This window comes from Bombina bombina, chromosome 1 (assembly GCF_027579735.1).
Source record: "Bombina bombina isolate aBomBom1 chromosome 1, aBomBom1.pri, whole genome shotgun sequence".
Lineage (NCBI taxonomy): Eukaryota > Metazoa > Chordata > Amphibia > Anura > Bombinatoridae > Bombina > Bombina bombina.
Window position 1 is genome coordinate 602991787 of NC_069499.1, and position 27517 is coordinate 603019303.

The 27517-nt window shown below is 40.9% G+C and overlaps 1 protein-coding gene across 1 annotated transcript in view; it reads left to right on the top strand.

The window, feature by feature from the left end:
* Positions 1-27517, top strand: part of FRMPD3 (FERM and PDZ domain containing 3) — a 204232-nt gene that overhangs the window by 147263 nt on the left and 29452 nt on the right. The window contains exon 13 of the mRNA XM_053713630.1: positions 26347-27219. Within this exon, the coding sequence (XP_053569605.1) occupies positions 26347-27219 (873 nt within the window). The remainder of the gene's footprint in view (positions 1-26346; positions 27220-27517) is intronic.

Here is a 27517-nt window from a genome sequence, read left to right on the forward strand (position 1 = left end):
TTAACAGGATCCATGGCAAAACCCTCCTCTGAAATGACATAACCAAGGAACTGGATCTGAACTTGATCAAATTCACATTTTTCTAGTTTGGCTACCAGAGAATTGTCTCTACGATGTAGAAGTACCTGTCTCAAGTGTTTATGACGCTCCTCCATGGTGGAGAAGAAAATAAGGATATCATCCAGGTAGACGATGACAGTGTGATTGATGAGGTCATGGAAGACATCGTTGACAAATGCCTTGAAGACTCCAGGGGTATTATACAGTCCAAAGGCCATTACAAGGTATTCGTAATGCCCTGATCTTGTGTTGAAGGCGGTCTTCCTTTCGTGCCCTGGGAAGATACAAATCAGATTGTATGCCCCAAGTAGGTCCAGCTTGGTGAAGTAGCGAGCATTCTGAAGTGAATCATACAGTTCAGTGATCAAAGGAATGGGATAGGGATTCTTGATAGTGATGTTGTTTAAGGCCCTGTAGTCTGAGCCCACCATCCTTCTTACTGAAGAAAAAGAAGCCAGCCCCAGCAGGAGAGGCGGAAGGGCGAATAAAACCTTTAGCTAGGTTCTCTTGGATGTACTCCTCCATAGACTTGGTTTCAGCTTTGGAGAGAGGATAAGTCCTCCCTTTAGGAAGTGGGGCTCCGGGAAAGAGGTAAATTTTGCAGTCGTAAGGACGGTGGGGTGGCAGCACATCAGCTGCTTTCTTTTCAAACACATCTGTGAGATCCGCATATATTGAGGGAAGGTTTGAAGGGGTCTGTAGACTGGCTATAGGGATGTGGAGCAGAGGAGTAACCAAGCAGGAGGTACCCCAGGAGGTCAATTGTCCCTCAGCCCAGTCGAACTGTGGATAGTGTATACAAAGCCAAGTAAGACCAAGGATGACAGGCTGTGCTGGAGAATGAATGACCTCAAACTGCATCTGTTCGGTATGAAGGACTCCCACAGTCAGGGTCAGGGGCGCTGATTCAAATTGGATTAACCCTGAACCAAGGGGAGTGCCATCCAGAGTAGTTATTTTGACAGAAGAGGCAACCTGGCCTGAATCATAAAACGGTGATCGGGAAAGTTTCCAGCTGCCCCTGAATCAATGAAGGCTTGAGTGTGGACAGAATTCTGAATCAAGGTAAGGGTAACAGGTAACAGGATCCGAGAGGAGTGAGGGGATTTAGTAGTGATCATACTTAGAGGTACCCCAGTGTTATCCTCTAAGCATTGGCTTTTCCCGGCCGAATATCACAATTCTTTGTTGGTGGGAGTTAGAACCACAATAAAAGCATAGTCTCAATCTCCTTCTCTGTCTTTCAGACTATGTGGGTTTGAAGGAGGAGAGATCCATGGGTTCCTCTACTGGGGTAACTGGAGGTGTTGAAGGGGTAGAGGCTAGTGAAGAGACCAGATGAATAGAAGGACGGGAGGGAAGGTTTCTCTGAGTTCTGTCTCTCTCAGCTTGTTTCTCCTGGAAGCGAGAGTCTAGACTGATACAAAGTGTTATAAAGTCATCCAAGGAAGAAGGAACATCACGATAAGTAAATTCATCTTTGATGCGTTCATGCAGTCCTGCCTTGAGAGCACTGCCATCCCAACTGGTCTCAAGTGCCAAGGTGTGAAACTCAGGAGTGGAGCGTTCTGTTCCAAAAGGGGGGAGACCCAGACTAAAGCCTTGTCTTTCAGTAAGGAAATGATAAAGGTGACCCTTGACTGATGGGAATGGAAAGTGTGAGGATCATTGCGAAAGTGCAGCCTGCTCTGGTTAATAAAAAAACCTACAATCAGTAGTACCTTCATATTTGTTAGGTAATGGTATCCGGGGTATACTTCCAGAAGCAGGGGAAGAAGTTGCAGTACTAGGAGCAGAGACTGGTGGTACAACAACAGGATTGGTGTTCTTCGCTGCAACTAGTGAGGAGAGTTGAGCGGTTATAGCCTCTAGTTTGTAATCCACACTCTGCAACTGTATGGTATGGGTTTCCAACATCTGTCCTTCAAGATAAACTGCTCTTGCTACCTCATTTGGGTCCATGGCCCAAGTATAATGTAATGCTTGTGGGATATTCCACTATCAGACCAAACTTGGCCAGTAGTCTTCTTATCCCGGCGTCTAGCTGAAATGATAGGGAATATCCCAGAGCAGAGAAAGTTTGCAAAATGAGGTAAGCGGTACTCACAATAGGCAGGGTAGTCTTTGGCGGCAACAGTTAGGGAATCCAGCGTTAAGGCAGTTCAAGGGTAAACCAATAGAAGGACCGGAAACAGGCAGGAATCGGCAACAAAGGAATCCAAAAATTACAGTTCAGGAATAAACCAATAGAGTGGTCAGACAAGCAGAGTTCAGCAACTGTATGGCAATCCAGTACTTTAGGGGTTAAACAAGCAGAGTAGTCAGACAGGCAGAGTTCAATAACAGAATGGCAATCCAGTACTTTAGGGGGTTAAGCAAGCAGTGTAGTCAGACAGGCAGAGTTCAATAACGTTATGGCAATCCAGTATACAGTAACAATCACACCCAGGAGCACACTAAGGGCAGTGATAGGTAGAAAGTGAGCAACTTACATAGGCACAGGATTCGCGCCACAGGAGATCCTGACCGGCTTCAAAATTAAAGGAGAGTGTGGCGATGACGTCACCGCCGCACACACACAGGAGCCGAGTGCCGACTCTACCCTAGGCAACGAGCAGAAAAGCAGGCTCCACGTCCCTAGCAAGAGCTAGAGCGGCGCAGCGTGACAGCTACATTTTGGTATTCTTTAAATCCTTCAGCATCACATACAGTGCAAGGGACTGGCACCACACAACAACCAATTTCTGGGAACCAATGCTACAAGCGGAATGCAAATACAGCCTTTATCATTGCACAGATGTCTTCTGGAAAATCCCATGACACAAATGTGCTAAATGCTCTTATTTAAAGAATAAAATATAAATTACATAATACCATAGAAACATAGTAGATGAGGTTGAAAAAAGACTAAAGTCCATTAAGTTCAACCTATACAAATCTAAAATATTTACAAAAAGCTCCAGTTAAACTTAAATAATCCCACTAAAATGTGACCCATTTAATACTAGCAATCATATCCATCTTGCGTTAGCCTTAAAAAGCAACGTTGAGAGGTCCTAACGCTGCTTTTTAACGCCCACTGGTATTACGAGTCAGGCAGGTACAGGTGTACCGCTCACTTTTTTTCAGCGAGCAGGAATAATTGCAAATATAACGTAATCAGAGTATCATATGTATTTATTTGCAATCAATGGATATTTTAGTTGAAATGGTTTTTATTGAGTGCAAAAATATCATAACAAAATGAACATACATAGAGTAAACCTGGGCCACCAATGACCCAGCCCACACCGGGCACAACAATGTGGTATGACATATAAAGGCTTGTGAGAAAAAGAAAAGATTGAAGGATCCAGTCCGGAGCTGGGTCTCCAGCACCCCAGTTGCACTTTTTCTTTTTTGATGAGAACAATACAAACATAATAAAAGGTATACATAAAGAAAAAAGAAGAAAAACATATATAAATTGAACATTAATAACAATAAACCTGTCAGAATGCTGAATGTCTACTTTCGGCCTCTCATCTCTGGATGTCGCAGCTATATCCCTGACTTTGCTATGGTTTGTGTCTACAATTACCTCTCAGTCTCTCTCTATTATGTGATTTAACAGGGGTTGGTATTGGCTCCCCCCATTATCCAGTAGAACCAGATTTTCCCAAAAGAGTCCATCCTATTTTGTAGGTGGGCAGCTGTCTCATGCATAGCGTACATTCTGGCAAGTTTGTTAGCAATCTCCGACCAAGTCGGTACTCCTGTCTTCCAATGTTTGGCTATTAAGGTCCTAACTGTGGTGAAGATTATTCTAAGAAAGGTGTTTATGTGGGACTTGTAACCCTGGGTTCTAGCATTTAATAAGGCCTGTGAGGCACTAATGTTTATACGGTCTCCAATCAAGTTGGACAAGAAGTCTGAGGTCTGATCCCATATATTCTTAACCTTGGGGCACTCCCACCACATATGTATGTATGTACCCCTGGTCCCGCACCCTCTATAACAGATACCGGAGCCCCCCTTGACAGAGTGCGACAGTCTCTCGGGTGTCAAGTACCAACGAAACACCGATTTCAAGCTATTTTCTCTGAGATCTGCACTCAATAAACCCTTATTTGCATCAAATGTTATAGTGTGCCATTCCTCTGTTGTTAAATCAATATTCAAGTCTCTCTCCCACCTATTGACAATGGGTGGCTTATTCTTTATGCTGGCTGATTGTATCGCGTGGTACATATGTGAAATAGCTTGTTTGGGTCTGTGATGTGCGCTGCACTGTTTCCCTAGTGTTGTGGATTGATTTCCCCTCCCCTCAAGAGTGTAAGAATGGACAGCCGAGGAGATCTGCAAATACACAAACCACTGTAGGGGCAATGGATCTAATTTTCTTTGTAATTGTGTAAATGTGATCATAGAACCTTGTTGTATAAAATCTGCCACCCTGTACAGGCCCTTATTTTCCCATTTGTCTATATGTATATGACAGTCTCCCGGGAGTATGTATTTTAATGGCCTTTTAAGAGTATATTGTGATACTAACTTATGAGAATGTATTGATTTATGCCATTGTCTGCAAGAGGTCAGTAATGCGTGTGGTTTAAAACCCTTTATGGTCTTCAGCGTCTCCTTCCTCCATAGTACTTCGTCTGGTGAGCTAAGTCCCCCCATAGCAGCTTCTAAAGCAGGCCATACAATATCGCAGTCTCGTCTCCCCAGTATCGCAGTCTGAGTGAGTCTGGCAGCCTGGTAGTAGTCCCTTAAATTGGGGAGCCCCACCCCCCCTAATTGTCTGTGTCTCGTGAGTATTATTCCGGGGATTCTGGCATGTTTACCTCCTCTTAGATAAGAAATTAGTTTGGACTGGATAATATCTAAATCTTTGTTGGGGACCTCAATTGGTAGTGTCCTAAAGAGGTCAAGGAGTCTAGGCAAAATGTTCATTTTGATCGACGATAGTCACCCATACCAAGAAAAGCAACACTGTTGCCACTTCGTGATGTCCTGTTTTATCAATGGATATTTTAAAGGGATAGAGAGGTGCAAATTTAAGTTGCATGATTCAGATAGAGCATCTAATTTTAAAACACTTTAAAATTCACTTCTATTTTCAAATGTGCTTTGTTCTCTTGGTATCCCTTGTTGGAAAAGAATACGCACATATCCTACACTAGTGGGAGGTAGCTGCTAATTGGTGCCTGCACACATTTGTCTCTTGTGATTGGTTAAATAGATGTGTTCAGCTAGCTGCCAGTAGTGTAATGCTGTTCCTTCAGCAAAGGATAACAAGAGAATGAAGCAAATTTGATTATAGAAGTAAATTGTATGTTCTATCCAAATCATGAAAGAATATTTGGGGTTTCCTGTCCCTTTAAGAGCTGGGCCAGTTTTCTCTCTGCACCTGTCTAACCCCTCCTGATTGCAATCTATTTTTAAAAAACACAGGTGTTATAAAATGGGCTGGCATATAAAATGACATTTCTTACTGAAAAATAAATTCAAGAAATACACTGAAAATAGCATGACAGTAAAGAGGTGATTTTAATTTCTGCTTTATCTGAATCATGACAGTTTAAAATTAGGTGGTATCCCTTTGAGCTATCAGCTTAAGATTATATTTAATCAAATATTAATTCGAATTTTAAAATCGTTGTCTAAAATATTACACTGTGTGTCCTAATGTCCGCATCAATGTTTATATTTAATACTAATTTCACATATACATACTTTCAAAGTATAATACACAATGTAACAAATGGCACTTACAAGTTCTGATGAGTGATCAATGACAAAAGTATCAAGCAATTTGGGCTGATGTCATAAATCATGTGATTATGCATATCCCAATTTAAAGTTGTGGAAAAATTCACTAGTGTGTGGGTTGTTTAGGAGTTTGCATCATAATTGGTGCGAAAAGTGTTGAGTCAAATATGGCGCGAAATGGATAGTGGGACTTGTATTATATGGCTCAAACATGGTGCATATCGATTTTTCCAACAAATAAAAAGGAAGTTAGCTATATTATGTTGTGTATTTATTTCATTTTTATCTCTATATCTATTAGTGCAACAAGTTTGCACCAGATTTGTAGAAATAATATTGTCCCCTTGCTTTGTAATGAGAGACAAATTTGTAGCATAATCCATAAGCAGTAATGGATTTTTAATTTTTATCCCTATATCTACTAGTGCACCAAATGTGGAGCAAAAATATTGTTTGATTTAGAAAGGGTATGCAAATGTAATAAAGTTTTTAATTTATTATGTAATATACTTCATTCTCTTGCAGCATCGAACATAAATAAGCTTTCTGTGTTTTTAGACTCCCATTGAGTTCTATGTCATCCGCTTCAAATAGTGTTATTTTTAACTTGCATCAATCTGCATCAGATTGAGATCGCGGGATCGTATTTTACTTCACAAATTTCAACATTTGCTGATCTTGACACTTTGATAATTACGGCGGATCAATCTCGCGACAAACACGATGCGGAATTCCAGTGTATTTTCAGTTGACGCTTTGATAAATAGACCCCTAAATCTCATTTTCCATTTACCTGCCCGTACTTCTAATTTTTGCAGATCCCTTTGTAATGAAAGTTCATCCTGCTCTGACCTTATGACCTTACTTAACTTAGTATCATCTGCAAAAATAGAGATGTCACTATTTAATCCTTGCTCCAAGTTATTTATAAAAATATTAAAAAGAACAGGGCCCAGTACTGATTCCTGGGGGACTCCACTGATTACCTTTGTCCAATCTGAGTATGATCCATTCACTACTACTCGTTGCTCCCTGTCTTTTATCCAGTTATTTATCCATGAGCTAACATTTTCAGCTATTCCCAGTCCCTTAATTTTGTGCATTAATCTCTCATGTGGCACTGTATCAAATGCCTTAGCAATATCTAAGTATATCACATTGTCTGATTCCCCTTTATCTATATTTTTACTTACTTCCTCATAGAATCTAATTAGATTAGTTTGAAATGATCTATTTCTCATAAAACCATGCTGATTTGAACTCATAATCTTGTTTACACGAATGTGCTCATCAATATAATCCCTTATAATCCCATTTTATATAATCTTATATAATCATATAATCTTCCCCACTATTGATGTCAGACTAACTGGTCTATAGCTTCCTGGATCATCCCTGCTTCCCTTTTTGAAGAGTGACACCACATCAGCTTTACGCCAATCCTGGGGTACCATCCCTGAGGATAATGAGTCTTAAAAATTAAGAGTAGAGGTTTGTCTATAACAGTGCTAAATTCCCTTAACACCCTTGGGTGTATTCTAGCAGGGCCTGGAGTTTTATTTACCTTAATATTATCCAGTTTTTTCCTGATATCCTCTATACATAACCCAGTTAATGGTATGTGCTGGCATGTTCTAGTTTGTTCCAAAGTATCGTCCATTGGTTCCTCTCTTGTGTATACTGACAATATAACAATAATAATAAGGATTAGCAAATAAGTAATAACATTTTATCTGTACAAACAAAGAGTAGCATGGATTGTGAATGAATAATGAATATGGTTCTAAATATAAAAATATCAAATATAATAAATAATTTAAAGTCATGGAAAATTACCTTCAAAGTTTAATAAAAAGAGCAGTACAAATACACTTAAATGTAATACTATATACATAGACTGCTGCCTACTAAGGCTCACTGGGTTCCTTAAGGTTTTTTCTTGGCAATCACCTTGGGTTCCCTCTAGAACAGGGGTGTCCAAACTTTGCTCTCCAGAGGTTTTGGAACTACATTTCCCATGATGCTCAGCTAGATAAAATGCTGGCTGAGCATCATCTGAAATGTAGTTCCAAAACCTCTGGAGAGCAAAGTTTGGACACCCCTGCTCTAGAATATTCAAGAAACTCAAGATGGCACAGAAAAATAAATGTAACTCCGGTAATGCATGTATAATAGAGATTTATATAGGTGATTTAATGTAATTTGATGTGTTTTTGTTTATTTTTTTAATATGGGGGTTTATCCTCCACAAATATGTGTTGGCCGGTGTTCTGTTGAAATAAGCAACTCATAGAAAGATGCAACCTCGCTGTTCTGCTCATTCGCAGAATACATTTCCACATCTGACGTCACTGGGCCATCAATTTGAGCAACCTTCCACCCTCCACACAAGTCAAACACCGGTAAGCAGAATTTAGGTGTATTCACGGAAAGCTTGAAATAAAATAGGTAGTCATTATAAGAAATACGATCTCTATTCATTACTATTTAAAATAACCTTAAGTGGCGCTTCCACTAACTCGGTTAGTCTTTGATTAGGAAATAAAAAGTTTACAAATATTGTCAGATTGCTTGTAGTAGTTTGACCCACCCAAATTAGGTTACATGAATTGGTTGCAATTTCCTCTAACAGCTAATGCAGAGGTTAACATCAGCCTCCAAAGGTGCAGAAAATAAATATTTCACAGCATCTGCTTTACACACATTTTCCTTCATGGTCTTGGTAAATACATATGGAATATTAGCAAATAAACGTTCATGACAAGTTTTAAAGTGTAATAAACTAGACAGTGATCTAGAAATCGCTGTCTTCCTCATAATGCATCATTAGTGAATTCTGTGAGGTTAGCAACATAGAGGGTGCCTCTCATTCTGCATCTTAATGTTCTTAACATTCTCAATCAACTAAGGCTACTGCTTTCTAATTAATGCAAATGTACCATGGGTGATGCTTTGCTCACTGATTTCAGTTGCTTCTGTACTAAATTGACTAATACTAATAGACCTCCCAGCCTTCGTGCCTGTATTATTTTGTGAAACCGGTTTACTGAAGAATGGAGAAACAAGGAGGCTTTAATTAAAGGATGAAGAGGAGAGGGGCTGGGGAAGTTTTTGTGAATCTAGTGTAGTTATTCTATATCTGAAACTCCATGTTGAGTGGTTTAGTGATGTTAAATCCAATGAGTAAAACGGTACCACCAGCAAGTGAAAGTAACTTTAAAAATGCTACTCTCTTGCGTGAAACACACACCAGTGAGAAATGTTGTACTTTAAGTGGGAGACATTTATACCACTGACACTATCTTCCTATGTATAAAACTACCCTTCCAATTCGTGACAGGGCACGTAAGTGAGAGAGTCTTATTCCAAATGAGTTGAGTCACATTGCCCTTATGATTAGTGGCCAACTAATCATTCATACTTCCAATAATAAATATTATTCTCTTTCTATTTGTTTCAAGCAAGAAATACTGATGCCAATTACTTGACACTGTTTTTCAGGTAAGATAAAGGCAGGGTTAGATTTGCTCACTAAACATATACAAAGAGACGTTAATAATCAGTAAGAGCAGAACGGGGGCAAGAAACACTTTGTGTTCAAAACGAGTGTTCATTGCTTTAACCTGTTGAGGCGCTCAATTAAAACTGATTCACTTCCATTTCACAATTGTTACGTGGAGATACCAGAGCAGAAAAGGTAGACTAAGCACTTTGTGTATATTACGAATGGCTTTAAAACTCCTGTTGTAGCGCTCTCAACAACATCTCCCTTTGGACAGCTAATCATATAAGCCTCACCATAAGCTCAGGTGGAAGAGGATCGCAAATTGGGCTACAATTACAAACAAGGTAGCAGAACTATCGTTTCATAGAAACAGCTCAAGTGTGATCCATTCAACCAATTGCAAAAAAAGGATTAGAAGTCACGTGATCGGGACATTTTTGCATACCGTTATTAATGGAGCTTTCAAATCAGCGCCCACACTCATAGAGGAATCTGGAGATTGCCTGTAACTAACCCAGACAGCGTTTTCAGGAACCCAGCATTATCGAGCGCAGGGGTACAGGTACTTTTTAGGCCCTAATGCTGGATTTGCAATCAGCTGGATATCCCATTGAATAACTCTAAAACACAATTGTGTGCCATCTGTTAATGCAATATCTGTCACTCATATGTTCAAGACTAGCGTTTTTTTAACCCAATCTATATTTTTAATCTCTCTCTCTCTCTCTCTCTCTCTCTCTCTCTCTCTCTCTCTCTCTCTATATATATATATATATATATATATATATAAAACAGTCCCAGAGCTCCGCACTCACTGTAACCGATAAGCAGCAGGTGCCCGGGGTGCATCTAAAGAAGACATATGCATAAAAAAGGAGACGCACTCGCCGGGTCTTAGTAATTAGTGTGTTTAATACACCATAGCAAGTAGTGACGTTTCAGGGTAGTTAGCCCCGTCCTCAGACCATAACCAGGTTATGGTCTGAGGACGGGGCTAACTACCCCGAAATGTCACTACTTGCTATGGTGTATTAAACACACTAATTACTAAGACCCGGCGAGTGCGTCTCCTTTTTTATGTATGTATATATATATATATATATATATATATTTCCTGTACAAATGACAGCACTCTCAGGTCTTTTTTCAAAATGAGATCAACAAAATTCTCTTTTTTAATGGAACGTTTTCGAGGAGCTTGTCCCCATCATCAGCATAACATTCAAGTGTGACAAAACATATATTTATACAAACAAACCAATTAATCAAATCTTAATAACCTGTGTCTCCCTTGGTGTCCCAGAAAACCGCCAACCACTCGTGTTTGGAACGCACTATGCGTTCCAGTGCTTTGTAACCGGAAGTACCTCATGTCATGTGACTTCCGGTTTCGTATATTCACAATATACCTTATCCGTGCAGCATTTACATATTTCAAACTTATACTCTTGAGTACTTTTGCTTACTATATGCCTATTATACTCATATAGACATTACATTGCCTTATTTTACTTGTGATCTTGTGATACACTGACTTGTCACTTCTGCAGCGTAGTCTAATCACTCTCACACTAGTGTGCTGATTTGTGCAAACTTTATATTTTTGCATTCCACTTTCTCTGTGTAGTCTATATACTGTGTCCATGTATTGTGTGGGTATTAACTTTTATGTGTTTATTTGCAATAGCTTGTGTTGATTGTGCCTTTTATGTTTATCTCGGTTACCATGGTTACCCAGTAGTGTTGGCTATGCATTCTCTATGTGTCTTGCAATCTTTATATAGCCATATTCCCTTAATTCCTTTATTGCACTTAGACTTAGAGGTCTATTGGTTGCCCCACTACAATCTAGTATGCATGTGTATTTACTCTTCCCCTAGGTGAACGTATTGCGTTACTCAGCCCCTCTTTTCTTAGACCCTTGTATCTTAGAAGGTGTCTGCTTAGAGGCTAATGATCTAATTGTGCCTATAGGCACCTTACATCTTTTACACATACATTTCTGACATATAGTTTCTTTAATTTCTGTTCTGTTATCATATTATTTTGTACATTTAGATGTAGCATGTCCTCTTATTTAATGCTTTTATTATTTTTTCTCTATGTTGTTGTTTGTTATTTATTTTTCTAAGATTGTCTCCTTGTATACAGGATTTTCAAGTGTCCCCACTGTGGTACACCTGTCTCCTAGACTTCTATGCCTTGGATCTGTGTGCATAGCCATTCCACTTCCAATTAGCAGTCTATTTCCGTCCTGCTGTGTCTTTAGATGTTGTTCATCCTTTCCATGCTTATCTTTTGTTGTAATAGGCTACTGTGTATCAAGGTTATGGGAGTTGTTGTTTTACTGGTAACCTGCCACTACTGTGTCTTACTCCAGGAGTAGTGGGAGGCACTGTCATGTCTCCCCCTGCTCTGATCTAAGGTATATGACTAGGGCACTACCCCCCTTGGGGTCTGTGTCTCAGTCCTACCTTGATCCGGTGCACAGTATCTGGCCATCGTACCTTTGTATGTGTCTCCTACCTACACCAGTGCCTTAAAATCTGGTGCTGAGTTGAGCCCCCCTGGGTGTATTGTGCCCAGTCTATACATCCATTCTGCTTCTCGTCTGAGAAGGGCTTTATTACGATCGCCTCCTCTGTCAAGCTGGGGGATGTGGTCAATTAAGATGTATCTGATGCTGGAGACTTGATGTTGTTTTTGAGTGCAATGTCTGGCTACAGGTTGGTCTGAATTGCCTGTGTCTAGTGCCACCCTTATCGCCCGCCTGTGGTTAGCCATTCTTTCACGTAATGTCCCACTGGTCTTACCAATATAGAATTTGGCACATGGGCAGTAGAGTAGGTAGATTACATGTGTTGTATTGCACGACAGAGAGTGTTTGATGTGATACACCTTGTTAGTATGCGGATGGTGGAAGGTCTTAGTGGCTATTAGGCCATTGCACGTTGTGCAGCCCAGGCACTTATATGAACCTTTGATGTTAACCTTATCTTTCTTTAGATAGCATTTTTTGGGGTCTGTTTTGACCAGCAGGTCCCTTAGATTTGTACCCCGCCTGTATGCAATCATCGGTGTGAGATTATGTGCAAATCTTAGTTTTGGGTCCGATTGTATCACGGGCCAATGTTTCCTTAGGATCTTGCCAGCATCACTGGTATTTGGTGAAAATGTAGTTGCCATTATGAGCCTGTTAGTTGTATCTTTGTTTTTTTCTTTGTTCATAAGAGTTGTCTGTGTATATGGTAGTAGTTATTGTACAATTGTATCTACCATATTCTTTTTATATCCTCGCTGTATAAATTTGTCCCTCATAAACTGAAGTTGGGAGTCCCCTGTAGCTTTGTCTGTGTTGTTACGTATTACTCGCATCAGTTGTGATTTTATGATTCCTTTGAGTAACGCTGGTGGGTGACAACTAGTGGCACATAATAAGGAGTTCCTATCGGTGGGCTTATAGTACAGTGTAGTGCCTAATGTACCATTTTGTATGTATACATTAAGGTCCAGGAAATGTACTTCTGTTGCACTGTGTGTTATTTTAAATCTTACCGGTGTGTTTGTGTTGTTAATGTATTGGAACCATTCTAATAGTGTGTCTTGTCCTCCCCTCCAGATTAAAAAGACATCATCTATATACCTTACATAGAAAATTATAGATGTTATGTCTTTGTTCCACAGATATGTCTTTTCAAACTCAGACATGTATATGTTGGCATACGATGGGGCCATATTTGACCCCATCGCCGTGCCGGATGTCTGCAAGTAGTATTGAGTTTCAAATCGAAAGTAGTTGTGTGTGAGACAAAATTGCATAAGTGTCATGAAGTACTCAATTGGGGGTCCCTCATATTCTCTATCTTCAATGAGATGTTTCCTGACTGCTGTGAGCCCTTTGTCATGAGGGATGATGGTGTAGAGACTGTTGACATCCAGGGTTACCAGGATGTCCCCAGTCTCCACAGCAACATCCCCCAGTTTACGTATGAGGTCATTTGTATCAGCGATGTAGGATATTGTTTTCTTTACTGTGGGTTGCAGTAATATGTTGAGTAACTGTGCTACCGGTTGTGTCATGGATTGTACCGCCGACACAATCGGTCGTCCTGGTGGTCTATCCATAGTTTTATGGATTTTGGGCGTGGTGTATAGAATTGGCACTTTTGGGTATTTAGTAGTACAGAATTCATATAAATTTTCATTGAGATATCCCTGCTGGACTCCAAGTGTTAAGACTTGGTCAAGTTCCTGCTTGAATTTGCCCGTGGGGTCTCTTGTTAGTGTGGTATATGTTTCGGCATCACTTAACTGTTGCAGGATGTCCTCTCTATAGTCTGAATAGTTCAAAAGGACAGTAGCCCCGCCTTTATCTGCAGGGCGAATGACCAATGAGTGATCATCCTGCAAAGTTTTGATGGCTTGTCTTTCTTCTTGTGTTAAGTTATGTGCCCATTTTTTGTTAACTCTTATTGTTTCAAAGTCCTGCGTGGTGAGTCTTATGTATGTCTTAGTTGACGCGCTATTACTGTGCGGTTCAAATGTACTTGCCTTTTTACATTTATCTAATGGAGACATTCCTGTCTTTTGTGTGGGGGTGTCTTGGAAGAATTCCTTAATTTTTAGCACTCTATTATGTTTGTACATATCTATTTTAAGTTTTAATTCTGGAGTGCTATGGCTTGGTATGAATGTTAGGCCTTTGTTGAGGACTTGTCTTTCTGCTATGGTTAGTATGTGTTCACTAAGATTGACTACTATGTCCTCATTCTGTTGCGGCGTGCTGGCCTGTATCTTCCTCCCCGCCCTCCTGATGTGTGGCCTCTGTCTCCTCCTCCTCCCCGTGACCTGGTGGTTACCCCTAAAAAAACATAATTTATGCTTACCTGATAAATTTATTTCTCTTGTAGTGTATCCAGTCCACGGATCATCCATTACTTATGGGATATTAACTCCTCCCCAACAGGAAGTGCAAGAGGATTCACCCAGCAGAGCTGCTATATAGCTCCTCCCCTAACTGCCATTACCAGTCATTCGACCGAAAACATGCAGAGAAAGGAAAACCATAGGGTGCAGTGGTGACTGTAGTTTAATGGAAAAATTACCTGCCTTAAAGTGACAGGGCGGGCCGTGGACTGGATACACTACAAGAGAAATAAATTTATCAGGTAAGCATAAATTATGTTTTCTCTTGTTAAGTGTATCCAGTCCACGGATCATCCATTACTTATGGGATACCAATACCAAAGCTAAAGTACACGGATGACGGGAGGGACAGGCAGGCTCTTTATACGGAAGGAACCACTGCCTGAAGAACCTTTCTCCCAAAAACAGCCTTCGAAGAAGCAAAAGTGTCAAATTTGTAAAATTTGGAAAAAGTATGAAGAGAAGACCAAGTTGCAGCCTTGCAAATCTGTTCAACAGAAGCCTCATTCTTAAAGGTCCAAGTGGAAGCCACAGCTCTAGTAGAATGTGCTGTAATTCTTTCAGGAGGCTGCTGTCCAGCAGTCTCATAGGCTAACCGTATTATGCTACGAAGCCAAAAGGAGAGAGAGGTAGCCGAAGCTTTTTGACCTCTCCTCTGACCAGAATAAACGACAAACAGGGAAGACGTTTGTCGAAAATCCTTAGTTGCCTGTAGATAAAATTTCAGGGCACGGACTACATCTAGATTGTGTAGCAGACGTTCCTTTTTCGAAGAAGGATTAGGACACAAAGATGGAACCACAATCTCTTGATTGATATTCCTGTTAGTGACCACCTTAGGTAGGAACCCAGGTTTAGTACGCAGAACTACCTTGTCTGAATGAAAAATCAGATAAGGAGAATCACAATGTAAGGCAGATAACTCAGAGACTCTTCGAGCCGAGGAAATCGCCATTAAAAACAGAACTTTCTAAGATAACAACTTGATATCAATGGAATGAAGGGGTTCAAACGGAACCCCCTGTAAAACATTAAGAACTAAGTTCAAACTCCATGGTGGAGCAACAGTTTTAAACACAGGCTTGATCCTAGCTAAAGCCTGACAAAAAGCTTGAACGTCCGGAACTTCTGACAGACGTTTGTGTAAAAGAATGGACAGAGCTGAAATCTGTCCCTTTAAGGAACTAGCGGATAAACCCTTTTCTAAACCTTCTTGTAGAAAAGACAATATCCTCGGAATCCTAACCTTACTCCATGAGTAACTCTTGGATTCGCACCAATATAAGTATTTGCGCCATATCTTATGGTAAATCTTTCTGGTAACAGGCTTCCTAGCCTGTATTAAGGTATCAATAACTGACTCAGAAAAACCACGTTTTGATAAAATCAAGCGTTCAATTTCCAAGCAGTCAGCTTCAGAGAAATTAGATTTTGATGTTTGAAGGGACCCTGGATCAGAAGGTCCTGTTTCAGAGGTAGCGACCAAGGTGGACAGGATGACATGTCCACTAGATCTGCATACCAAGTCCTGCGTGGCCATGCAGGCGCTATTAGAATCACTGATGCTCTCTCCTGTTTGAATCTGGCAATCAATCGAGGAAGCATCGGGAAGGGTGGAAACACATAAGCCATCCCGAAGGTCCAAGGTGCTGTCAAAGCATCTATCAGAACCGCTCCCGGATCCCTGGATCTGGACCCGTAACGAGGAAGCTTGGCGTTCTGTCGAGACGCCATGAGATCTATCTCTGGTTTGCCCCAACGTCGAAGTATTTGGGCAAAGACCTCCGGATGAAGTTCCCACTCCCCCGGATGAAAAGTCTGACGACTTAAGAAATCCGCCTCACAGTTCTCCACTCCCGGGATGTGGATTGCTGACAGGTGGCAAGAGTGAGACTCTGCCCAGCGAATTATCTTTGATACTTCCATCATTGCTAGGGAGCTTCTTGTCCCTCCCTGATGGTTGATGTAAGCTACAGTCGTGATGTTGTCCGACTGAACCCCCGAGTTGTTAACTGGGGCCAAGCCAGAAGGGCATTGAGAACTGCTCTCAATTCCAGAATGTTTATTGGTAGGAGACTCTCCTCCTGATTCCATTGTCCCTGAGCCTTCAGAGAATTCCAGACAGCGCCCCAACCTAGTAGGCTGGCGTCTGTTGTTACAATTGTCCAGTCCGGCCTGCTGAATGGCATCCCCCTGGACAGATGTGGCAGAGAAAGCCACCATAGAAGAGAATTTCTGGTCTCTTGATCCAGATTCAGAGTAGGGGACAAGTCTGAGTAATCCCCATTCCACTGACTTAGCATGCACAATTGCAGCGGTCTGAGATGTAGGCGTGCAAAGGGTACTATGTCCATTGCTGCTACCATTAAGCCGATCACCTCCATGCATTGAGCTACTGACGGGTGTTGAATGGAATGAAGGACACGGCATGCATTTTGAAGCTTTGTTAACCTGTCTTCTGTCAGGTAAATCTTCATTTCTACAGAATCTATAAGAGTCCCCAAGAAGGGAACTCTTGTGAGTGGAAAGAGAGAACTCTTCTTTTCGTTCACCTTCCATCCATGCGACCTTAGAAATGCCAGTACTAACTCTGTATGAGACTTGGCAGTTTGAAAGCTTGAAGCTTGTATCAGAATGTCGTCTAGGTACGGAGCTACCGCAATTCCTCGCGGTCTTAGTACCGCCAGAAGAGCACCCAGAACCTTTGTGAAGATTCTCGGAGCCGTAGCCAATCCGAATGGAAGAGCTACAAACTGGTAATGCCTGTCTAGAAAGGCAAACCTTAGATACCGGTAATGATCTTTGTGAATCGGTATGTGAAGGTAAGCATCCTTTAAATCCACTGTGGTCATGTACTGACCCTTTTGGATCATGGGTAAAATTGTCCGAATAGTTTCCATTTTGAACGATGGAACTCTTAGGAATTTGTTTAGGATCTTTAAATCCAAGATTGGCCTGAAAGTTCCCTCTTTTTTGGGAACCACAAACAGATTTGAGTAAAACCCTTGTCCTTGTTCCGACCGCGGAACCGGATGGATCACTCCCATTAATAAAAGATCTTGTACGCAGCGTAGAAACGCCTCTTTCTTTATTTGGTTTGTTGACAACCTTGACAGATGAAATCTCCCTCTTGGGGGAGAGAATTTGAAGTCTAGAAGGTATCCCTGAGATATGATCTCTAACGCCCAGGGATCCTGGACATCTCTTGCCCAAGCCTGGGCGAAGAGAGAAAGTCTGCCCCCCACTAGATCCGTTCCCGGATCGGGGGCCCTTGATTCATGCTGTCTTAGGGGCAGCAGCAGGTTTCCTGGCCTGCTTGCCCTTGTTCCAGGACTGGTTAGGTCTCCAGCCATGTCTGTAGCGAGCAACAGCTCCTTCCTGTTTTGGTGCAGAGGAAGTTGATGCTGCTCCTGCTTTGAAATTACAAAAGGAACGAAAATTAGACTGTCTAGCCTTAGGTTTGGCTCTGTCTTGAGGCAGGGCATGGCCTTTACCTCCTGTAATGTCAGCGATAATTTCTTTCAACCCGGGCCCGAATAAGGTCTGCCCTTTGAAAGGTATATTAAGCAATTTAGATTTAGAAGTAACGTCAGCTGACCAGGATTTTAGCCACAGTGCTCTGCGTGCCTGAATGGCGAATCCGGAATTCTTAGCCGTAAGTTTAGTTAAATGTACTACGGCATCTGAAATAAATGAGTTAGCTAACTTAAGGGCTTTAAGCTTGTGTGTAATCTCATCTAATGGAGCTGATTCAAGTGTCTCTTCCAGAGACTCAAACCAAAATGCTGCTGCAGCCGTGACAGGCGCAATGCATGCAAGAGGTTGCAATATAAAACCTTGTTGAACAAACATTTTCTTAAGGTAACACTCTAACTTTTTATCCATTGGATCTGAAAAGGCACAGCTATCCTCCACCGGGATAGTGGTACGCTTAGCTAAAGTAGAAACTGCTCCCTCCACCTTAGGGACCGTTTGCCATAAGTCCCGTGTGGTGGCGTCTATTGGAAACATCTTTCTAAATATCGGAGGGGGTGAGAACGGCACACCGGGTCTATCCCACTCCTTAGTAACAATTTCAGTAAGTCTCTTAGGTATAGGAAAAACGTCAGTACTCGCCGGTACCGCAAAATATTTATCCAACCTACACATTTTCTCTGGTATTGCAACTGTGTTACAATCATTCAGAGCCGCTAACACCTCCCCTAGTAATACACGGAGGTTTTCCAGCTTAAATTTAAAATTTGAAATATCTGAATCCAGTTTGTTTGGATCAGAACCGTCACCCGCAGAATGAAGCTCTCCGTCCTCATGTTCTGCAAATTGTGACGCAGTGTCTGACATGGCCCTAATATTATCAGCGCACTCTGTTCTCACCCCAGAGTGATCACGCTTACCTCTTAGTTCTGGTAATTTAGCCAAAACTTCAGTCATAACAGTAGCCATATCCTGTAATGTGATTTGTAATGGCCGCCCAGATGTACTCGGCGCTACAATATCACGCACCTCCCGAGCGGGAGATGCAGGTACTGACACGTGAGGCGAGTTAGTCGGCATAACTTTCCCCTCGTTGTTTGGTGAAATATGTTCAATTTGTACAGATTGACTTTTATTTAAAGTAGCATCAATACAGTTAGTACATAAATTTCTATTGGGCTCCACTTTGGCTTTAGCACATATAGCACAGATATCTTCCTCTGAATCAGACATGTTTAACACACTAGCAAATAAACTAGCAACTTGGAAATACTTTTCAAGTAATTTACTATAATATGAAAACGTACTGTGCCTATAAGAAGCACAGAAAAAGTTATGACAGTTGAAAATTAATAAACTGAAAAGTTATAGCATCAAATCTTTGTAAAAAAAAACACAATTTTAGCAAAGGATTGCTCCCATTAGCAAAGGATAACTAACCCTGATAGCAGAAAAAAAAAATAAAAAAAAAAATACAGAAATAAACGTTTTTTTATCACAGTCAACTACAATCTCACAGCTCTGCTGTGAGTGATTACCTCCCTCAAAACAAGTTTTGAAGACCCCTGAGTTCTGTAGAGATGAACCGGATCATGCAGGGAAGACAATAAACTTCTGACTGAATTTTTAGATGCGTAGCAAAAGCACCAAAAAAGGCCCCTCCCTCTCACACATAACAGTGAGAGAGATCAGTAAACTGTCATAAATTAAATAAAACGACTGCCAAGTGGAAAAAAATAGTGCCCAAAACATTTTTTTACCCAGTACCTCAGAAAATTAAACGATTTTACATGCCAGCAAAAAACGTTTAACATTAATAAATTGAGTGTTATTAAAAAGCCTGTTGCTAGTCCCTGCAAATTAGGCTAAAGTTTTATGCATACAGTATAATTCCAGTGAAGTGCCATTCCCCAGAATACTGAAGTGTAAAATATACATACATGACAGCCTGATACCAGTTGCTGCTACTGCATTTAAGGCTGAGTTTACATTATATCGGTATGGCAGAATTTTCTCATCAATTCCATTGTCAGAAAATAATAAGCTGCTACATACCTCTTTGCAGATTAATCTGCCCGCTGTCCCCTGATCTGAAGTTTACCTCTCCTCAGATGGCCGAGAAACAGCAATATGATCTTAACTACTCCGGCTAAAATCATAGAAAGACTCAGGTAGATTCTTCTTCAAATTCTACCAGAGAAGGAATAACACACTCCGGTGCTATTATAAAATAACAAACTTTTGATTGAAGGTATGAAACTAAGTATAATCACCACAGTCCTCTCACACATCCTATCTATTTGTTGGGTGCAAGAGAATGACTGGTAATGGCAGTTAGGGGAGGAGCTATATAGCAGCTCTGCTGGGTGAATCCTCTTGCACTTCCTGTTGGGGAGGAGTTAATATCCCATAAGTAATGGATGATCCGTGGACTGGATACACTTAACAAGAGAAATGGCGTTCTGGGGTGGAGTGTCCCCTATGTATATATGTGTCACCTCGTGTTGTTTGTGGTGTATATGTACCTGGTGACATAGAGGTCGTGTGTGAGGTGTTAGTGTCCGTTTCGGACGATTCAGCACCACTTGTATCTATTGTTGCAAATTGCACTCGTCTGGGTCTGTAGGTTCTTCTATTTCTACCTTCTGTAGAGTTCGTTAGCCATTTATATACCCTACCATGAGTGTAATCTGCATTAACAGAGTCAAGTTTTCTATTTTTGAAAACTGTTAAATCTGTTTTATATTTTTCTATCTGCTGGTTTAGTTTGAGTAGCCAATTTTCTTGTTGGTCTAATGTAAGTGTGGTGTTATGTGCTTCCTCAAATGTTGATATTTCTATCTTCACCCTTCCTAGTATATTTGTAACCTCTTCAATTACTAGGAGTACTAAATCTAGGGAGCACTTATTTAAGATGTGACACCATTTCCTTCTGAACTCTGGGTTGTCACGTCCTATTGTGGGGATGTTTTTAACCCTGAATCCCCTAGGTATGTGGCTAAGTCTATAGTATTCAGATAAGTAGCTACCATGTAACATAAGGTCTATTTCACGTTTTTGAGTTTTAATAAGCTGTGGTATAAATTTATAGGGGTCTCACCAGTACTTCTATTGATTGGGGCGAATAGTATCCTCGCTGCATCATCCTGTGTATAGGTCACCGTGCCTATTTGTGCCACCAGGGCATGTTCACCTGGGGTTTCTTCCAGTTGCACTGCTGTATTTCCTGGTGGTGGTAATGCTGTTGTTTGGGAAAAGACAGGGTCCATTTTAGTTATATTGTTCATGCACTGTAAATGATCTTCCTGGCTCAAATGGCTCTACAATTCACTTTCAATCGTGGTAAATGTCCAGTATACTAAGAGGTGATGTTCAGTCAGTGGTAGCATACAAAATAATAGAATAATCAAGATGGTTTTTTTCTGGATTATCACCAGTAGAGAGGTGGGGGTATCACTGTGTATAGAAAATTATAATACCGTCCATACCACACAGGTTATACCCTCCAGAGGTCGTCTGCCTGGGTGCTATGATGCCTTAAATATTTCCTGTACAAATGACAGCACTCTCAGGTCTTTTTTCAAAATGAGATCAACAAAATTCTCTTTTTTAATGGAACGTTTTCGAGGAGCTTGTCCCCATCATCAGCATAACATTCAAGTGTGACAAAACATATATTTATACAAACAAACCAATTAATCAAATCTTAATAACCTGTGTCTCCCTTGGTGTCCCAGAAAACCGCCAACCACTCGTGTTTGGAACGCACTATGCGTTCCAGTGCTTTGTAACCGGAAGTACCTCATGTCATGTGACTTCCGGTTTCGTATAGTCACAATATACCTTATCCGTGCAGCATTTACATATTTCAAACTTATACTCTTGAGTACTTTTGCTTACTATATGCCTATTATACTCATATAGACATTACATTGCCTTATTTTACTTGTGATCTTGTGATACACTGACTTGTCACTTCTGCAGCGTAGTCTAATCACTCTCACACTAGTGTGCTGATTTGTGCAAACTTTATATTTTTGCATTCCACTTTCTCTGTGTAGTCTATATACTGTGTCCATGTATTGTGTGGGTATTAACTTTTATGTGTTTATTTGCAATAGCTTGTGTTGATTGTGCCTTTTATGTTTATCTCGGTTACCATGGTTACCCAGTAGTGTTGGCTATGCATTCTCTATGTGTCTTGCAATCTTTATATAGCCATATTGCCTTAATTCCTTTATTGCACTTAGACGTCTATTGGTTGCCCCACTACAATCTAGTATGCATGTGTATTTACTCTTCCCCTAGGTGAACGTATTGCGTTACTCAGCCCCTCTTTTCTTAGACCCTTGTATCTTAGAAGGTGTCTGCTTAGAGGCTAATGATCTAATTGTGCCTATAGGCACCTTACATCTTTTACACATACATTTCTGACATATAGTTTCTTTAATTTCTGTTCTGTTATCATATTATTTTGTACATTTAGATGTAGCATGTCCTCTTATTTAATGCTTTTATTATTTTTTCTCTATGTTGTTGTTTGTTATTTATTTTTCTAAGATTGTCTCCTTGTATACAGGATTTTCAAGTGTCCCCACTGTGGTACACCTGTCTCCTAGACTTCTATGCCTTGGATCTGTGTGCATAGCCATTCCACTTCCAATTAGCAGTCTATTTCCGTCCTGCTGTGTCTTTAGATGTTGTTCATCCTTTCCATGCTTATCTTTTGTTGTAATAGGCTACTGTGTATCAAGGTTATGGGAGTTGTTGTTTTACTGGTAACCTGCCACTACTGTGTCTTACTCCAGGAGTAGTGGGAGGCACTGTCATGTCTCCCCCTGCTCTGATCTAAGGTATATGACTAGGGCACTACCCCCCTTGGGGTCTGTGTCTCAGTCCTACCTTGATCCGGTGCACAGTATCTGGCCATCGTACCTTTGTATGTGTCTCCTACCTACACCAGTGCCTTAAAATCTGGTGCTGAGTTGAGCCCCCCTGGGTGTATTGTGCCCAGTCTATACATCCATTCTGCTTCTCGTCTGAGAAGGGCTTTATTACGATCGCCTCCTCTGTCAAGCTGGGGGATGTGGTCAATTAAGATGTATCTGATGCTGGAGACTTGATGTTGTTTTTGAGTGCAATGTCTGGCTACAGGTTGGTCTGAATTGCCTGTGTCTAGTGCCACCCTTATCGCCCGCCTGTGGTTAGCCATTCTTTCACGTAAAGTCCCACTGGTCTTACCAATATAGAATTTGGCACATGGGCAGTAGAGTAGGTAGATTACATGTGTTGTATTGCACGACAGAGAGTGTTTGATGTGATACACCTTGTTAGTATGCGGATGGTGGAAGGTCTTAGTGGCTATTAGGCCATTGCACGTTGTGCAGCCCAGGCACTTATATGAACCTTTGATGTTAACCTTATCTTTCTTTAGATAGCATTTTTTGGGGTCTGTTTTGACCAGCAGGTCCCTTAGATTTGTACCCCGCCTGTATGCAATCATCGGTGTGATACAACTAACAGGCTCATAATGGCAACTACATTTTCACCAAATACCAGTGATGCTGGCAAGATCCTAAGGAAACATTGGCCCGTGATACAATCGGACCCAAAACTAAGATTTGCACATAATCTCACACCGATGATTGCATACAGGCGGGGTACAAATCTAAGGGACCTGCTGGTCAAAACAGACCCCAAAAAATGCTATCTAAAGAAAGATAAGGTTAACATCAAAGGTTCATATAAGTGCCTGGGCTGCACAACGTGCAATGGCCTAATAGCCACTAAGACCTTCCACCATCCGCATACTAACAAGGTGTATCACATCAAACACTCTCTGTCGTGCAATACAACACATGTAATCTACCTACTCTACTGCCCATGTGCCAAATTCTATATTGGTAAGACCAGTGGGACATTACGTGAAAGAATGGCTAACCACAGGCGGGCGATAAGGGTGGCACTAGACACAGGCAATTCAGACCAACCTGTAGCCAGACATTGCACTCAAAAACAACATCAAGTCTCCAGCATCAGATACATCTTAATTGACCACATCCCCCAGCTTGACAGAGGAGGCGATCGTAATAAAGCCCTTCTCAGACGAGAAGCAGAATGGATGTATAGACTGGGCACAATACACCCAGGGGGGCTCAACTCAGCACCAGATTTTAAGGCACTGGTGTAGGTAGGAGACACATACAAAGGTACGATGGCCAGATACTGTGCACCGGATCAAGGTAGGACTGAGACACAGACCCCAAGGGGGGTAGTGCCCTAGTCATATACCTTAGATCAGAGCAGGGGGAGACATGACAGTGCCTCCCACTACTCCTGGAGTAAGACACAGTAGTGGCAGGTTACCAGTAAAACAACAACTCCCATAACCTTGATACACAGTAGCCTATTACAACAAAAGATAAGCATGGAAAGGATGAACAACATCTAAAGACACAGCAGGACGGAAATAGACTGCTAATTGGAAGTGGAATGGCTATGCACACAGATCCAAGGCATAGAAGTCTAGGAGACAGGTGTACCACAGTGGGGACACTTGAAAATCCTGTATACAAGGAGACAATCTTAGAAAAATAAATAACAAACAACAACATAGAGAAAAAATAATAAAAGCATTAAATAAGAGGACATGCTACATCTAAATGTACAAAATAATATGATAACAGAACAGAAATTAAAGAAACTATATGTCAGAAATGTATGTGTAAAAGATGTAAGGTGCCTATAGGCACAATTAGATCATTAGCCTCTAAGCAGACACCTTCTAAGATACAAGGGTCTAAGAAAAGAGGGGCTGAGTAACGCAATATGTTCACCTAGGGGAAGAGTAAATACACATGCATACTAGATTGTAGTGGGGCAACCAATAGACCTCTAAGTCTAAGTGCAATAAAGGAATTAAGGGAATATGGCTATATAAAGATTGCAAGACACATAGAGAATGCATAGCCAACACTACTGGGTAACCATGGTAACCGAGATAAACATAAAAGGCACAATCAACACAAGCTATTGCAAATAAACACATAAAAGTTAATACCCACACAATACATGGACACAGTATATAGACTACACAGAGAAAGTGGAATGCAAAAATATAAAGTTTGCACAAATCAGCACACTAGTGTGAGAGTGATTAGACTACGCTGCAGAAGTGACAAGTCAGTGTATCACAAGATCACAAGTAAAATAAGGCAATGTAATGTCTATATGAGTATAATAGGCATATAGTAAGCAAAAGTACTCAAGAGTATAAGTTTGAAATATGTAAATGCTGCACGGATAAGGTATATTGTGAATATACGAAACCGGAAGTCACATGACATGAGGTACTTCCGGTTACAAAGCACTGGAACGCATAGTGCGTTCCAAACACGAGTGGTTGGCGGTTTTCTGGGACACCAAGGGAGACACAGGTTATTAAGATTTGATTAATTGGTTTGTTTGTATAAATATATGTTTTGTCACACTTGAATGTTATGCTGATGATGGGGACAAGCTCCTCGAAAACGTTCCATTAAAAAAGAGAATTTTGTTGATCTCATTTTGAAAAAAGACCTGAGAGTGCTGTCATTTGTACAGGAAATATTTAAGGCATCATAGCACCCAGGCAGACGACCTCTGGAGGGTATAACCTGTGTGGTATGGACGGTATTATATATATATATATATATATAAATAAATATTTTTCTGGCCATTTTTATTGTGCACAAAGTGCTATTTTTTAAATTTAGATGGCGGCATCTGATTTATTGGTGTATGTATATTGATTATCATTTTTCATCCTGTTATGATATAGAATAAATATTTGTTTATTCACTTTTTAACGTATTTACTTTATTTTGTTCATATATACACTTTGAAGACAGGTAGTTAGTTTTGCCTAAATATACATTTGTATTTGCTTTTTACATCTTTTTATACATCTTATTTTTATACATTTTCTCTATTTGTACACACAATTATTTTAAAAGCTGACGGTTAGCTCTGTCCGGAGCGCATCCCCACTCTCTCCTTTTTTCTATTTAACTGCATTTCAGGGAGACACACAGCATACTAATGATTGATATTGTTTCTCAATAAGTGACACTACACCATAAATAAGTAATAATACACCAACAATGATCAACACTAACCCTGAGAGACATTCTATCTCTGAGAAACGCTCCGTCCAAATAAGTAATTTTGTCCCTTCAATAAATAGCACTGCCTCTAAGTACTGACACTCCATTCAATGACATCCAAAGAGAAGCAATGTCCTCTCAGGGGCAACAATCCTCCAGTAAGTGACTTATTATTATTTATTTATATTATAAGTCACTAGCAGACTTAGCTCACCACTACCTTTTTATCAAAGATACTGCCCCTTATTACATTGAACCCAAATGGAAGTTTATGCCTAGTAAAATAATAAGACAAAGGACTGAATTCACCAAGAGCTTTGCTTCAATTAAATATGCTGTTTGCAATAAATGTTACCATCCTGAAATGGATGGGAGCTTCCTTAAATGATTTTTTATAAATGAAAATTTTAATATAGTTGTTTTGAAATGAAAAGCAACTCATTGAATACTAATAAATAAGAATTTTTCACCATTCATTCACAGATTACCTCAGTGTGCCCACAGTGCCACGCACGCCAGCTCCCATCAAGACGTGCCCCACCCCTAGCATTTCCTCAAACTCACTTCTCCCAAAGAGCTCAACCCCCACCACAGCCACTGACCCCTCCGAGAATGCGGAGCCTGTCAATCTCTGCTACCTCCACCTACGGAATAAGGCGGGAAGAGACATCAATAAGAACATTGTCACAGAGGAGACTCGACCCAGAACAAAATCTGACCCAACGCCAAAGGCATCCACCGATCAGCCAGGTTCGATGGGGTCCGGGAGTTCGCCCGAGGTCAGCAGGTCCCGTTCCTTCACTATGGACACCCAGGTGAAACTGGAAAGCTCTCAATTTTTTTGCGATTCTTGTAAAGCAAAGATGAAGAGCCGCCTTGGAGGGGACAGTGGGGGGGTGGAGTGCACAAATCCATGTGGATCCTCTGCATGCAAAGACAACATGGTAGATCTCATATCCCTGCCACCTCCAGAGATCAAGAGAGGGGATAAAGAAGAAGAAAAAGAGGAGGAGGTCAATAGAGAAGCAGGAGAATGTGAGGTTGGGGAGACAGTATCCTTGCTTCCTGCTGCAGCTCCCCCTCCACCAGGTTTTGGAGACAACAGCTCAGATGAGGAGGAGCCCAAGAGAAGAGTAGGGAAAAGCCAGGAAAAGGGTAAGGGACAGGAGAAGGTGAACATATTGCCAGGGCCTGGATATGAGGAGTTACCTGTCACATTGATAGACAGTGTTCAGCCAAGGACAGTCAGAGACCATGCAAGGGAGCTTGATGATGCTCTTGTATCCACTCTTCAAGCTCTTGAGGCATTGGCTGCTTCTGAGGATTTTCCCAGTCCATCACCTCAACCAACAGCAGGTAAACAATACTTTGCGAATATGCCACCCTGAAATGAAGGCATAGATTCCAATCTTCCTGATACCACAAGATAATAAGTAGTTCTTAGGCTTGGGAATATTCCAATCGAGTCACGAGGTTATGTTAATCCCAAATTAGCAAGATTTCCAGAACATCTGTATGTTGCTGTGGGAATAGTGATAAATGCCTCTGCCAGCATTGAAACCACATATTGTATTAATAATCAAACCCTAAAGCTACTATAATGCACTAGGAGTTAAATTACACCCATATATACCTAAGCCATCCACTGATCTCC